General features: G+C 37.8%; 2 protein-coding genes across 2 annotated transcripts; one reads left to right on the plus strand and one right to left on the minus strand.

The window, feature by feature from the left end:
- The first annotated feature begins 1,064 nt into the window (after positions 1-1,064).
- Positions 1,065-12,511, plus strand: LOC107563052 (DNA replication ATP-dependent helicase/nuclease DNA2-like). Its single transcript, XM_016247830.1, is given in 23 exon segments — positions 1,065-1,252; positions 1,370-1,417; positions 1,907-2,854; positions 3,115-3,288; positions 3,395-3,578; positions 4,408-4,556; positions 4,746-4,877; positions 4,997-5,225; positions 5,335-5,452; positions 5,902-6,058; positions 6,158-6,349; positions 8,546-8,776; positions 8,892-9,008; positions 9,101-9,210; positions 9,372-9,481; positions 9,814-10,035; positions 10,437-10,630; positions 10,804-10,893; positions 11,115-11,322; positions 11,434-11,523; positions 11,620-11,802; positions 11,926-12,072; positions 12,227-12,511. Coding segments are annotated over 21 exon segments (3,807 nt in total). The 5' UTR covers positions 1,065-1,252; positions 1,370-1,417; positions 1,907-2,138; the 3' UTR covers positions 12,281-12,511.
- Positions 12,512-13,110: 599 nt separating this feature from the next.
- LOC107563041 (phenazine biosynthesis-like domain-containing protein) lies at positions 13,111-15,574 on the minus strand. Its single transcript, XM_016247816.1, has 9 exons — positions 15,419-15,574; positions 15,211-15,307; positions 15,028-15,126; positions 14,835-14,944; positions 14,696-14,725; positions 14,534-14,622; positions 14,168-14,343; positions 13,911-13,973; positions 13,111-13,760 (listed from the first exon to the last, which is right to left on the minus strand). The coding sequence occupies exons 1-9, from the start codon at positions 15,500-15,502 to the stop codon at positions 13,648-13,650; spliced, it is 861 nt and encodes a 286-aa protein (XP_016103302.1). The 5' UTR covers positions 15,503-15,574; the 3' UTR covers positions 13,111-13,647.
- Between the last annotated feature and the right edge of the window lie 315 nt (positions 15,575-15,889).

Consider the following 15,889-nt stretch of genomic DNA (forward strand, 5'->3'; position numbering starts at 1 on the left):
AGACCATTTCATATCAACATTTCTGCAATTGGAATTTCTGTATAGCAATGTACTGCATTAAATAGTCTGTATATAAATGTGCCTTTTTGTGGTTTGGATTACAGTATGCATTACATATTGTACCGTTGTTATTTATTAATGACAATCATCTGTTAACCAGTTGAAAGCCCAAATGTATAATTATTATACCTAACATGTATTCTGTTAATCTAAAGCACCTTAAAGAAGCATTACTTACCATGTTGATATTCAAAAATTTGCGGCTAAATCTAGCATTGCTTGTGTTTGTTGTCTTGGTAACTACAAAATTATTTCCTATAATATAGAAAATGAGGATATAACTGCCCGTTTTTCGTTTATACATATATGACACGAGGCTAACGGAGTGTTAACAATAAACGTGCAGATTTGTTTTCAAACTGTGTAACAAAAACTACAAACTCGACCAATGATCTCACTGACGCTAGGTGGCAGTGTGTCGGTAATGGCGATGCAATTGCAGCAGACAAAAAACAACGATGAAACGCTTGCTTGGGCTTTCTCTGCTGTGGCGTTCACTGTACGCGGGAATTTTGAGATCGCAGTGTTTACTCTGCAGAGATGCAGGAAGGGTTGTTTACGCGCGAAATCTGATATTTATAGTCATGTGAAAGCATATGTGAAAATGCTGCAGGAGAATATCTGCTTCTGGACGAATTATACATTTGAGCCGTAATAGCAGTGGCTATCTTTATATGCAGCTGTCACAGTGATGTGAGAAGTTGTTAAGTTTTGATACCCGTAGAGCTGCTTTGTGATATTGGATTCTCCGAAGAAAAATCGTTTTAGTCATTTTATTCACTTACGGTCCACGATGATTAAGTGTAAATCCAGCAAATCTTCCGTAAGTATTTCAGATTCATTTCTGATGCTTTGTTATTCATCCTCAGCGATCTAGATGTAAATGTTTCAGCTGTGAAACTCTAACGTTACTTTTTTTTTTTTTTTTTTTTTGTTGTTTTTGGGTGGGAGGGCATTTGCAAACGTTTTCCCGTTTTTGTAGGAGAATATCTGCTTCTGGACGAATTATACATTTGAGCCGTAATAGCAGTGGCTATCTTTATATGCAGCTGTCACAGTGATGTGAGAAGTTGTTAAGTTTTGATACCCGTAGAGCTGCTTTGTGATATTGGATTCTCCGAAGAAAAATCGTTTTAGTCATTTTATTCACTTACGGTCCACGATGATTAAGTGTAAATCCAGCAAATCTTCCGTAAGTATTTCAGATTCATTTCTGATGCTTTGTTATTCATCCTCAGCGATCTAGATGTAAATGTTTCAGCTGTGAAACTCTAACGTTTCTTTTTTTTTTTTTTTTTTGCTGTTGTAGATGGTCAGTGGAGTTCAGTCAAGCATTTCTGCCTTTTTCGTCTCAAAGGTAAGGAGTAAGGACATAAGACAACAATTTAGTGAACTCTTATAGTTGCTCTTAAAGGGACAGTTCACCCAAAAATGAAAATTCTGTCATCATTTACTCACCCTTATATTGTCCCAAACCTTTATGACTGTATGACCTGTAATATGCATTTTGTTTTCCAAATAATGACAGTAAATGGGGTCTGAGGATGTCATTTAAGATTTAATTTGAATTTATAAAAAAGCGCCCCCCCCCCCCAAAAAAAAGTTTTTTGTTAAATTAATTTAATATGTTTGTGATGCCCTTTAATTGTGATTTAATTAATTTATGCAGTTACTCTACATCGATTTATGTTACTTAATAAATCTCTTCAGAATTGTTTTGTATTTTTTAAATTCAATTAAAAAAAGTTATTTGTACCTTGCACGTTCAAGTTAAAAATGGCCACCTGCTCTTAAGTTAAAAATACGGTTGACGTCACACCATAACGTCACCTTTATGTTTTATCAGGTTTCACCAAAAGTCACCTAAAAAAATTGCAGCTGGAATTACAAGAGTCCCCGTTTCATTGAAGACTGATTTTGTGCAGGATAAAAGTGTCCCCTGCTCTCCAACCCCTTCTGCTGTCCCAGAGACACCTGACAGTCTGAGGAGCGAGAACCCTTCAGACACTTCATATGAGAACCGCTCACCTGTCTCCCGTGGCCTACCTACTAAAGGTGTCAGGGGTAAACCTAGCCTGATGGCACGTAAGCTGATGCAGCCACAGAAAAACAGCAGTCTAGAGCCAGAAGACACTTTTGAGCTTAAGAATGGCGTAAGGCACTCTGGCTCTGTGAAGAGGTTGTTGCACAGCTCAGAGAACATCCGGAGTGCAAAGCGGTCCAGGACCATGCAAGTTCAGAAACGTCCCGATTGTGACACAAGCTCACCAAGGGCCGATCAAAAGGAGTCTTCGGGAACATTACAGAGAGCATTCTCAAAGAGTCCTGAGAAAAAAACCAAAGCTGAGTCTGTCGGTTTTGAGAGTAGCCGATTGGCAACTGGGCCTTGTGTGAAAATGAATGGAAAAACAAATGGTTTCTCAAAGGTCTCAAAAAAATCCTTTCATCATCTGAGCTTTAGTACCAGTGAGAAAGAGAATTCACTTGCTCTAAACATGAAGCCAGAGATAGACATGAGTACGGTTTCTGGAACAAATGACTTTGGTCTTGTGATGTCATATAGTTCGTGGATACAAAATGGATCTACTGAAGAAAAAGAGACTTTTCTCAACTGTCCATTTACTAAGAAGAGACCCTTGAGTACTGCTGATCTGCAAGTGAAAGACAAAATTGCTGATGGAAAGACTTTGCCAGCCCCATTTGAAGATGATTTTACTGATCTGATAGACGATTGGTTTGATGATGGCATGGAGCAAAAATCTGAGGCGCCAAAACCCAAGAAGTTCAGTAATGAGTATGAATGTTTTATTCTACCTATCTATGCGCACATAAGTGAGCTTTAGTAATATTTGATAGTTTGGTGATTTTTGTGTATTAAAACTACTAGTATTATTTTAGGATAATTTACATATTATTGTAGTTTTTATTAGTATTTTAAATTAGCTTTTTTATATATATATTTCTATATAAATATATTGCATTTGTGCTTTATTTTTTAACAGATTGTTTAAGTTAATAATAACCCTGCTTTTAACTGATTTCTTTGAATTTTAGAAGAAAAAAAGGCATACCAGAGCATGTTATACTGGCCTCTGGTGTTCATAACCGATACTGGGTACTGGATGTACAGGACGTCACCTCATCACAAAGTTGCACGGAGAAGCACTTAACCATCACCTGCTCCAAGACAACACAGTCCAGAGAGGCCTGTATTCTCAAAGATGGCTGGTACAAAATGTTACTTGCCCTACAAAAAAAAAGATTTTTGATAGAGTTCTTTCTTTCTGATTGTCTTGCTGATTGTTTTTTGAACTTTCCAACCTCTTTTCTAAAGGGAGAGTACTCCTGTTGCTGTGGGGGACATTGTTCACTTGGAAGGGAGGTGTGTTTCTGGCTTGTGGACGATTGATGGAGACTCTGGTTTCTTGGTTCTGCTGCCTGACCTGCTGATATCGGGGACCAGCATTGCCAGCAGTATTCGCTGCATGAGGTGAGGGGTGCTGGGAGAGATGTTTAAGGTGTGGAAATTTAATTTTGTGAATGTGCCTTAAAGCATACACTATCGTTCAAAGTTTTGGGGTCAGTAAGATTTTCTTTTCTTCCATTTATTCAATTGGTCAATAATTACAGTAAAGACATTTATAATGTTACAGAAGATTTCTTTCTAGAACTTTATATTATCAAAGAATCCTGGGAAAAAATACTATGGTTTCCACAAAAATATTAAGCAGCACTGTTTACATCATTGATAATAATAAACTTTTGTTGAGCATGGAAAATTAATATTCATTCTGAGATTTGCTAGATTATATTTAACGGTGTTAATGAGCATGTACAATTAAATATCAATCTCCAGTAGCGATTAGAAGACACACTTTGTCATATACAGAATGTACATATAGTGTATACTGCTCATATTAAAGCAGCACTATGTAACTTTTTCTGTCTTCAAAATTTGCAAAATGTATATAATGAGAGAGTACATCATGAATTCATCTTACAAACCGCATTTTTGTCTTATTCCAATATAATCAATATGGTACACTTATAATAAGTACTTATATTTGGACTATTGTAGCCTGGTCGGGTCGTCACCTCTGCGGAGTAACACATACCTGCGTGAATCGCCATAGACATAAACTTAGCGGGATGTCTGCAGTTCTGTTTATTAACCGCTAGAGCACCAAAAATTACATAGTGCTGCTTTAATGTTTTCAACAGTGAACAATACTATGCATTTATGTCTTTCCCTTAATTGTTGATTCAAACCTTTTTGTGTTCTTAATTGTTCTTGTCAAATTTTAGTGCTTAAAATAATGAAACAGTTTGTGTGTGGTTTTTAAGCAGGCATTTGATGGTGGATCTAAGCAGATGTTAAATGGTACCATAGTTCATGATATCTTCCAAAAAGCAGCCATGTCCTCAGATTTCTCCCCAGAGAGGATACAGGCGTTTGCTGCAGAGGCCCTAAGAAACCCCAACTACCTCAGACAAATGTAAGAGCTATCTTGTAACATCGACTCCATCTTTAGAAGCACACTATCTTTATATTTTTACATAGTTTTCAGTTTTTATTGTTTTCTTAGACCTCAAATACAGATATTGTGCTAATACGGTGTTTGACAACAACAGCTCTCTTTTATGTGCCTTAAAAAGACTGTTTGTCTTGTACTTGCTTTAATTAGGTATAGTCTAAAGCTGACCCAGGCTGACATGAGACAGGAAGTAGAAGAATATCTTCCCTCTTTATCTGAGTGGGCAAAACACTATGTCCACACTTCACCACAGGCTGGACAAAAGCAGCTCACTCTCAAACTGTGAGTGATATATGTATTTAAAGAAGACTGAGAGCATGGTCTTGTGGAAAATGTTTCTGGCAGGTTTAGTTTTCATATTATAAATAATAGTTATGGTTTGTGCGGTTATTTACTATCAGCCCTAGCGACGGGGCTCTGAGCAAGCAAGATGCCACCTGTAGCATGACAGTCACAGATTTTGTGGACATTGAAGAGAACATCTGGTGTCCACGTTTTGGACTGAAGGGGAAGATTGATGTCACAGCTGGAGTTAGGATTCATCGGAGAGGCAGAAGGCCCACAGAGAGGATTGTGCCACTGGAGCTGAAAACTGGCAAGGAGTCCAACTCCATTGAGCATCGCAGTCAGGTACAAAACGCAACATAAACTCTAGATATGTCACATGTTAAAAAAATATCACTCTTTATGTCACTACTGAATATCACTTATTATTTGACTTTTTTTTTTTTATTCCTAGGTTATTCTGTACACATTGATGAGCTCAGCTAGACGTTGTGATCCAGAGGCTGGTTTCCTTGTCTACTTGAAGACTGGCAGTGTGCATCCTGTTGTGGGTAACCACATGGACAGGAGAGGTTGGTTTGTTTTTTTAAATGTACAGTTCAATTAAAAAGAAATTTTGTCATCATTTATCTTCAAAACCCAAATTAAGGTATTTTAATGGAACTTGAGAGATTTCTGTCCTCAAACCACATTGATCATAGTTTGTATGTGAATAAAAGCCTAAATTTAATCTGCTCAGCATCGGAAGACTTGGATCAAGCTGTACAGTGTCTTTCTGAACTTTTTGAAGCATGAAACTTTTGAGGTAGTTGACAACAGAGAGACCGAAATCCTTCAGTTTCATCAAAAATATCTTTACTTGTGTTTGAAAAATGAATGAAATGGGCTGGGTTGGGAGTTTCATGAGGGTGAGTAATGAATGAATGAAAGAATTTTAATTTTTGGGTGAACTATCCCGTTGAGTCATGTAGTTTCATACAAATGAGAGGCAATTTACTTTCTTTTTTTTTTTCTATCACAGAGCTGGTTAAAATAAGAAACTCATTGGCCCATCACATCGGAAACAGCTTGGTCAAGGTGGATGGAAGAAGTCAAATGGCCCCATTGCCTGCCATTGTATCTGACAAGCAAGCTTGCAAGTACTGTCCTCAGAAAAGGAACTGTGCAGTTTACAACAGGTATTGTTTTTCTCTCTTCATGCATCATCTTCTATTACAGCATCAAACCGAGTACTGTAATTCCATTGAGCTTCAGCTGAAATGCATCATTTTGTGTAGAGCTGTAGAGAGAGATCCTGTGGAGAACTGTATTGAAAATCCACAGGCCTTTGTGCAGTCGGAGAGCGAGCACCTCAGCCACGTGCACCTGCAGTACTTCAGCCACTGGCTGCTACTCTGCACACTGGAGGCTCTCACCATGGAGAACAAAGGAGGTCGGCGCAATATCTGGCTTCAGACTGCCCAGCAGAGGTGGGTGTTTTTATCAAATAAGACTTTGTGTTAGTTCACCCATCATTTACTCCCCCTCATGTCAATCCAAACCCATTCAGAAGACTTTTGTTCAACTTCAAAGCACAAATGAAGATATTTATAATGATATCTAGAGATTTCTGTCCCTCCATTGTGAATTCAAGACAAACGTTCAAGCTTCAAAAAGTTATAAAACGTTTGAACGTTGAAGAGACACGTTTCTTTTATATTATATGAAAAAAGCCTAAATTAAATCTTATAACATAATTGTGTCTTTAAAGACTTCATTACCAGTAGTTTTATGACTTTGTGTTTTTATTTATTTATTTATTAATGCATTTCAGACACTAAGCAGATTAACAGTGTTTGATTGAATTAAAGGGTTAGTTCACCCAAAAATGAAAATTAACCCATGAATTACTCACCCTCAAGGCATCCTAGGTGTATATGACGTTCTTCTTTCAGACGAATCCAGTCGGAGTTATATTAAAAATTGTCTTTGATCTTCCAAGCTGTTTAATGGCAGTCAGCGGGTGTTGCAGTTCATCAGTCCAAAAGAAGTGAAATAAAGAGCATCCATCCATAATAAAAAGTGCCTCACACGGCTCCAGGTGGTGAACAAAGGCCTCCTGTAGTGAATCGAAGTGTTTTTGTAAGAAAAATAACCATATTTAAAACGTAATCATCAATTTAATCTAGCTTGCGCTCACTGTTGTAAACGGAAGCAGCTCCGGGCGGATGATGTAAGACATCGGCGTTGCGCATGCGCCGCTCAGAAGTGATGAACGCGGAAGCGTAGAGGAGAGATCAAAACAAAACAACGGTCATGAATTAGAAGGACAAAACGAGGATTTGTAAAGAAGAATGTTGGAGGATTTCGATATAAGCCAAGAGGAGATTGGTTTTCCTTTGCTAAAGTAAGGAAACTTTGCTTCTTTTGCTCCTGTGAACAAACGTTGGTTTTCACGAGACTCACCGGCGCATGCGCAACGCTGAACTCATACATCGTCAGCCTGGAGCTGCTTCAGTGTACAACTGTTGGCGCAAGCTAGATTAAAGGGGTCATATGATGCTGCTAAAAAGAACATTATTTTGTGTATTTGATGTAATGAAATGTGTTTATGTGGTTTAAAGTTAAAAAACACATTATTTTCCACATACTGTACACGGTCTTTTTACGCATTGCGTTGCATTGCATCGTGCCGCGCAAACATAAAACCATGTCTGCATTTGTGATCAGAGAAATGACAAACAACAAGTGCTACTCCACACTGCCCAAAACTCGTGTTTGAATCATCAGTCAAATGATAAAAGAAAACGTACTTACGTGAGTCAGAACTGCCTGCATTTTAGTCTAACGTTACTCTCCCAGGATTAGTAAACAGTCCTCAATAAAATGTGCCAGCGATCCACAACACTAAGTTGAAGTATTTCCTCAGCGACCAGCACAGATTAGCTCTAGGCATGACGAAGCGGATATCGTCCTCTTTTGGAAGACCAAACAAAGTAGTTTCGCTTTCACAACGAAGCACACAGCGTCTTCAGGACATGGCGGCAGCGGCAACAATTCTACAGTGAGAATAAAAGTTGCGCCTTCTTTCTTTGCGGGAACATTTGGGCGGTGTTATGCAAATCTTCCCATATAGTGAGGTAGACATGTGGGGGCGTGTTAGAACGACTCTTAACTTTTATAAAGAATATCTCTTTGGATTTGAGACTTTAGTCTTTGCAAATTTACAGATCTTCTTTATGCACCAAGAGCTTGTAACACTCCAAAGAGAAAGGAAAAAATGAAATTGCATCATATGACCCCTTTAAAGTGATTATTACGTTTTGAATATGGATATTTTTCTTACAAAAACGCATCAATTCGCTACAGGAGGCCTTTGTTCACCCCCCGGAGCCATGTGAGGCACTTTGTATTATAGATAGATACGCTTTATTTCACTTCTTTTGGACTGATTAACTGCAACACCCGCTGACTGCCATTGAACAGCTTGGAAGATCAAAGTACATTTTTAATATAACTCCGATTGGATTCATCTGGAAGAAGGAAGTCATATACGTCTAGGATGACTTGAGGGGATAAATAATGGGATCATTTTCATTTTTGGGTGAACTATCCCTTTAATTGAATTCTTTTAGCCTTCATGAATGTCTCTGTTGCATCCCTGTTCTTATGTTGTTCATTCTCAGGGAGAAAAGTGGTGGCTGCGTGGGTAACATGCAGTTAGATAGAGACGTCAGTGTCCTATCTGATGGTGTATATAAGCACAGCTTTGTGAGGAAGGAGGGCAATCAGACTCTCACTGGGCTGATAGTGGGCGACAGGATTGTGGTTAGTGATCAGGACTCGGTGCTCATAGGCCTTGCCACAGGATATGTCACGGAAATAACTATCAGTGGAGTGACTTGCTCTTTGGACAAGTAAGTCTCTTGCAGATGCTTTTCATAATGTTGTTCAATTTGTTATTCATTTTACCTGAATTTGAAATATTCAAGTGTACATCAAAGCTTAATTTCACATTCATATCATTTCCAGAAATCTTTCCAAGTTTTCCTCAAACACAGTTTTCCGACTGGACCAGGATGAAGGTGCAGGGGGTCTTAGCACTCATCTAGGAAACCTGTCTATGTTAATTGAAAACACTCCATCCAGGTCTGATCATTCTTTTTTTTGTGCTTTTGTATTTAAATGTCTCCCTGTTTTTTGTTCTATATTAAAAGCTAAATATGTATAATTTTCTGCAGTGAAAGACTGAGGGAGTTGATTGTGGAATTCAGGCCTCCCCAGTTCATTGACAGCCTCAGCAGTGTTTTGCCACGAGACGCCAAGGACACTGTGGCCAACATTCTGAAAGGTGTGTTCAGACACTTCCTTCTCCTGATAATCTCCTCTCATTGAACCATAATCTCACTCTTTCTGTAGTGAGTTGCTGTGAAACATGACCTTGATGTATTCATTTGAATAATAGAACTTCTCTGTTCCTACTTAATGAGTTTTAATCATGTTGCCTCTCAGGACTCAACAAACCTCAGAAACAAGCCATGAAAAAAGTGCTGCTATCCAAAGATTACACGCTTATTGTGGGAATGCCAGGTACTGGGAAAACTACCACCATTTGTACACTGGTAAGAGCTTATTATAGAAACCAGTTGTGTTTTAGATAATGAACAGCTATATTAATTTTCTTGCCACTGCATACGTGGGCATTTTCATCTTAAAGGGGAGGTATTTTACACGCATAACTTTTTTTGTCCTTGAAGTCCACTTATACTGTTAATCAAGTTTTTTTTCCCCCAGAAACATAATTTATATAATTTAATTTATTTTGTTTGCATGACTTTTTTCACCCTCTTTCTGACCCGTAGAGTGAAACTGACTTTGTTTTGTTGTTTCTACTGGTTTCCATATACAAAGGAATATTTATCTGACATTTATTTTGCACTTCCTTATTTTACAGGTGCGTATACTCCATGCTTGTGGCTTCAGTGTACTTCTGACTAGCTACACCCACTCTGCTGTGGACAACATTCTCTTGAAACTGAAGAGGTTTAAGATCAGCTTCCTGCGACTGGGTCGTGCTCAAAAAGTGCACCATGATATCCTGCCCTTCACAGAGGATTCATGTCGGGCCAAAGGGATCCAAACACTAGAAGAGCTGGAACAGCTGTACAACAAAGAAGTAAGACACATTACAATCATTAATCTTAAATATTACAATTTAGAATAATGTTTTTTTTTTATTATTGTAATATATTTTAAAATGTAACTTGTTCCTGTGATGGCAAAGCTGAATTTTCAGTCTTCAGTGTCACATGAACCTTCAGAAATCATTCCAATATGTTGATTTGGAGCTCAAGTTGAATTATTAATATCAATGTTGAAATGTTGTGCTGCTATATTTAAAACATCAAAATAATTATATTTGAAATATAACTTTTTGTAATGTTAGACATCTTTACTGTCACTTTTAAACAATTTCATGTATACTATGACATGTAAGGGATAATGTTCAATCACTGATTGCTCCGCATTTTGAAAATCCAAATTGTCTTGTAAAGCTCACCCCATTTTTCTTTGTAGCTGATTGTGGCCACCACCTGTATGGGTGTAAAGCACCCAATATTCAGCCGTAGACTCTTTGACTTCTGCATCGTGGATGAGGCATCTCAGATCAGTCAACCCGTATGTTTGGGTCCGTTGTTCTATGCCCAGCGCTTTGTCCTGGTGGGAGACCACCAACAGCTTCCTCCTATTGTGCAGAATGCTGAAGCCAGGTAGTACACTTCTGTCATCATTCAGATGAGTTTTGTGAAAGATTTTCATGTTGAGCCTTTGAATGCATCTTGTTTTTAATATCAAAACTGAAGAAGCCAAAAACCCAGTTACACCATCACCATATTACCACAGTCTTATGGGAAATTTAAGAATTGCTCTAATTTTTCCCCAGAACCTTAGGTATGGATGAGAGTTTGTTCAAACGTCTGGAGCACCACAGTGATGCAGTTGTTCAGCTGAATGTGCAGTACCGAATGAACAGGTGGAGTTACACCAGTCAGACATTCAGGCTAGACCTATGTGATTGTTAAATGGAAAATAAGTAATCAATATGCAAGTTGTTAATATTAAATATCTCTAAAGTAGGCATTTAAAATTCATGTGGAATACTAATAGGTGATTTTTTTTTTCCCAATACATTTTTGAGAATATTCACAACCACCAGCTCTGCCGTTCTTATACTTGCTGTTTTCCATCCTGCAGTGTGATCATGTCCCCGAGCAATGCTCTGATGTATGAGGGCCGACTGGAGTGTGGCTCTGAGAGGACAGCAAATGCAGTGCTGCAGCTGCCCAGTAGAGCTCAAGTCGAGAAGGAGCTGGACCTGTATGCGTGTCAGCCACAGTACAGTGCTTGGGTCTAGGCTGCGCTGGAGCCCAATAGTCCTGTCTGTTTCCTGGACACCTCTGAGGTCAGTCTGACTTCCTTTTTTCTTAGACTTTATCTCATTTTGTCTGTAAGGGAATTTGCTTCATTTGCTTTTGAAGCATTTTTCAGCAATATGTACTGTACCTTTCTTCAGGTTCCCGCCCCTGAGACGGTGGAAAAAAATGGCATCAGTAACCACACGGAAGCTATATTGGTACAAGCCCTTGTCACTTTGCTGCTCAAGGTCCGAACATGCCATTTGTTTTGAAACGCATTGAAATATGTTTTTTTTCCCCCCTGTACTACTTGAAATTAAATTTTAATTTTAAACGTGTTGTAGGCTGGATGTAGAGCATCTGATATTGGGGTCATTGCTCCATATCGACAACAACTAAAAGCCATCTCCAGTCTGCTGCAGGGAGACGCCTTTAAAGCTCTGGAGGTCAACACTGTGGACAAATACCAAGGACGTGACAAGAGCATCATCATTGTGTCTTTTGTTCGAAGCAACCCTGAGGGCAACATAAGTGGCCTTCCTCCTGAATTTAAACAAATGAAATGTATAACATTTAAGCCAATTAACTGTTCATTGCATGTTATGTGATTTGATTATTTCATTATTCTGTGGTGTCAAATAATTTTTCAGCTGGGAGAGTTGCTTCAAGACTGGCGTAGGCTGAATGTGGCCATCACTAGAGCCAAACACAAGCTCCTCATGCTTGGCTCGGCGCCCACCCTTCGCCGTTATGCACCACTAGAGAAACTTCTCTGCCACCTTCAACAGGAAGATATGATATCCTTTACAAGTGTTTACAAATGAGAATCTAATTGCAGGTTCATGCAGTGACTTTTTGTCACTCTGTCATTGAAATTAATAAATAGTAATTTAACTTTTTTTTTTTTTTTTGTGAAACTGAATTTTTGAAATTCTCCTTAATTTAAGTTACATCTTCCAGCTGCCTGCTGCTGCCCATGAGGTACTACCTGGGGTCCACTTGTGATGAAAACGAAAACCTCTTCTGATTCATAGTGTACATCACAAAGATAATGCTGTGAAACTTGGTACTTGAAAAAAATTTAAGTGAAATGGAATACATAAGCTTCAGACTAACTGTAGACATCTTTTTTGTTTTAATGATGGATGTGAAGTTTAATAATAAATCAGTGCTGACAGGCCCTTGTACATAATTTACACTCATGAGTTTTTTACTCCATTAATTCTCACTACCTCATGTTGCATATTTTTATATATATATATATATATATGAAATACTGAAGACCGTTGACCACTTAAGAGACATAAAAAAGTTTGCAGGTCTGTGAATTTGCACTTTATTAAATGGCACATAACTTATAATGCAACCACAAGTTGTTTTAGTCACAGATTAATGAAAGAACAAGTGTTTCTTACTTTTCAGGTAAAAGAGCACTGCTGCTGAGGCCAGTGTTGCATGTCCACATAGTGGAATCTCATTTGTGAGAGTAAACCAGCGTAATCCAAACCTTGAAGATAACATAGAAGACTGTCTTATGTAGTGTAATACTTACATTCTCAATAAAACATACTGCAGCAGGATTACCTTTGAAAGGCACATTGGTAAAAGAATCAACAGTAGATACTGGAATTTCCATTGATTATAGTTCTTCAGCTCTAGTTTTTTTTCTTTTCTTCCTTGCACCTTTAAAGTATTTTTAGAGCGGTATTTGAAATTAAGTTAGACTTTGACCCTAATGATATAAAAAGCTCAGATTATAGGTACAGACTCAAGATTTCAAAATGTCTTTTTAAACTGACTTTTTACTGTTATATGATCTGTAAAAGAGAGTGGAAGAGATAATAATGCTAATCTATCATTTACATTTTTTATAAATATATATTCTACACTAAACCAGTTGCTGTATTGTTCTTTGTTGTTGGCATTTGCATTTCACCTATTGGTATTTTCTTGTAAATACCTTTTATTGTCTTTGAAAATGTGTAGACTTAATTATACAATCTAAGTGAAAAGGCAGCTGGTAGCCATCCATCAGAGCAGCCGCTGGGATTGCCCTGCAGGATGATCAATGCCTGATGAGTGATGTTCAGTCAACCATCATCTCTGATCTCTCGCTTCAGTTTCTCCCTATGACTGTAACCTTGGTTTGCTGTATCCTGGATCAGTATCAGAAGATCTAGCCTTACTCTGCCCAACAGACTATTTTATTAATATTCTGCAATAAAATGTATAAAACATCCATCCAGATTTACAAACTTTTAAAACCAAATAATTTTTATTCTATTTTGCCCATTCAATGAATGAAACATCAGAAAATTGACTTATTTCCATTAAACTATTAACACATTCAGTGAAAAGGTTTTATAGGTTGTCTAGATTTTAAGAGTTCCCTGAAGAACGATCTGTGCCTGACCACTGATGTTGAGTCGACCATCATCCCTAACCTCCAGCCCCAGCTCTCCCCCACGACTGGAGCACTGGTAGGCTGAAAAAACAAATAAGACAGAATAGAACCTTTTTGTGCATTTTATTTAAGCTTTTTGAGAAAACGGTTTAATTCAGTCATTCATGTGAACTAATGTCATTATGAATTTCCTTTGATTCACCAGTGCAGGGGGGAAAAAAAGGCCTTTACCCAACATTTTCTTTTTGTTCAGCTTTTCAGACCAGTAGGCAGCAAGAACTGTATGCGCAGACCCTTTGAGAAATAATTAGTCTTTTAAAAGCACAAAACAAATTCATATGAACATTATGATGACTATAATTGTGCATTTCCATTTATAACCTATTAGAATTCATGGCTTTACATTAAAACATGGAACCTTCTACAGATTTCTCCTCCTGTATTGTAGGTTGCTGCATTTTGAGAATGATGTGATCATTTCAGCTCACCACAGACTGGATCTTCAAGGATCCCAACCCAAGGAGCAAAGTAACGGGAATAGAAGTCATATCCAGGTTGTGCGGTTGGAGCTCCCTTCATTGTAACAATGACACCTTTAATCTTCCCAGTGGATTCATTTTTCAGCAGAGCTTCTGCTTCAGGCTTCAAAGATGTTAGTTCAGATCTACCAAAAACAAACATTCAACAACCTTGCTTAATGATCTAGATACAAAAATAAACTGCCATTTTAGACAGAATTACCAGCATACTTATTAATTCTTATCTTGACTGCTGCTTTAAAAATGTACTTGACATAATAAATTAATTAACATTTTCTTCCTTGTTATATTCAGCCTCTGAATGTCCAGCAGTACCTGTCGCATGTGTCAGCCAGACGAATCATCAGTTTCCTTGTGGTTGGACTGTAGCACACTTCCTGAATGGGTACATCTCCTACTACAGCCTGAAAATGCACATAAAAGCTTGTTTTTCCCTTTGTCATATTAAAAACCTAAATTACTCACTGGTTAACTTACTTTCAAAAGATCCTTGATTTCATATTGATCCTGCAAATAAAACAGACAAAACTCAATAGATTCAGACCAAGAAACACTACTGTATTAATCATGAGAGACTATATGAAGGAAGGGTCAACAATGTGTGCTTTGGTCATACCTGGGGGTTTGGTTTGTTTAAGGGAAAGTCCATTATTAGAGATTCTTCATGCTGGCACACATAAAGATCCCCACTCATAGTCTCAAACACCAGTACAGGGTTGACATTTTCTGTGTGATGATATTGTGATTTTAGAATAGTCACAGTCCATTGTCTTTGGTAAAAGGTTAATTTAAGAACAAGTGTTTCTTACTTTTCAGGTAAAAGAGCACTGCTGCTGAGGCCAGTGTTGCATGTCCACATAGTGGAATCTCATTTGTGGGAGTAAACCAGCGTAATCCAAACCTTGAACCTTTCAAAATATATCAAAACCAAAAGCAGACATGTAAATCAGAGTTGTTTGAGTATTTCAACATGCATCTCAGCAGCAGAATACCTGAGGAGAAATCCATAGAATTCCGTCTTGTGATGAAAGCAGTCTCTGATAAATTCATCTCAGCAGCAATGCTCTGATAAAGATCATCTCTCAGCTCCTGGATGTATTACAGAGAAACATTTCACATTCTGATCTTCATAGTTGCTAACATGTTTAAACTATCAGAAACTAAAAAACATAAAACTGTCTTGTGCAGTGTAATACTTACATTCTCTATAAGACATATTGCAGCAGGATTACCTTTGAAAGGTAAATTAGTAAAAGCATCAACAGTAAATATTGGAATCTCCATTGCTTCTGCTCTAGAGTTAAACAGCTGTAACAAGTTTAGCGTGATGTTTTAGCAAGTCATAGTCCAGTGCTGCGAGGCTTGCTGAGACTTTGACCCCAGTAGTGTAACATCCCATTTTAAAGTTACAAGCAACACGATTTCAGAATAGTTTGCTGTACTCATATCATTGAGTGTTAAAGCTCATTAAGAAAACAGTTGAAATTAAAACTTATAGTAATTCATTAAAAATGAGATAGGGATAGGAATCAGGGTCCCATTTAGTATTAGGTGTCTTTAATTACTTTTTTCGCTAATTATTACTGGATGTCTCCATGTTGTATTGCAAAACACTTTTACGACTACTGAGGTGGAAGACTGACAGGTTAAAGAGTGAGTTGAGGGGAAGGG

This window comes from Sinocyclocheilus grahami, unplaced genomic scaffold (assembly GCF_001515645.1).
Source record: "Sinocyclocheilus grahami isolate Dianchi unplaced genomic scaffold, SAMN03320097.WGS_v1.1 scaffold855.1, whole genome shotgun sequence".
Classification (NCBI taxonomy): domain Eukaryota; kingdom Metazoa; phylum Chordata; class Actinopteri; order Cypriniformes; family Cyprinidae; genus Sinocyclocheilus; species Sinocyclocheilus grahami.

Bases quoted from the DNA above. Each gene is read 5' to 3' on its own strand.
- LOC107563041 (XM_016247816.1), bottom strand. From the start codon at position 15,502: ATGGAGATTCCAATATTTACTGTTGATGCTTTTACTAATTTACCTTTC. The intron at 14,726-14,834 runs GTATGACCAAAG...TTTTATTTGCAG, and splicing joins TAAACAAACCAAACCCCCAG to GATCAATATGAAATCAAGGA. The intron at 14,344-14,533 runs GTACTGCTGGAC...TGTTTTTGGTAG, and splicing joins CTGGCTGACACATGCGACAG to ATCTGAACTAACATCTTTGA.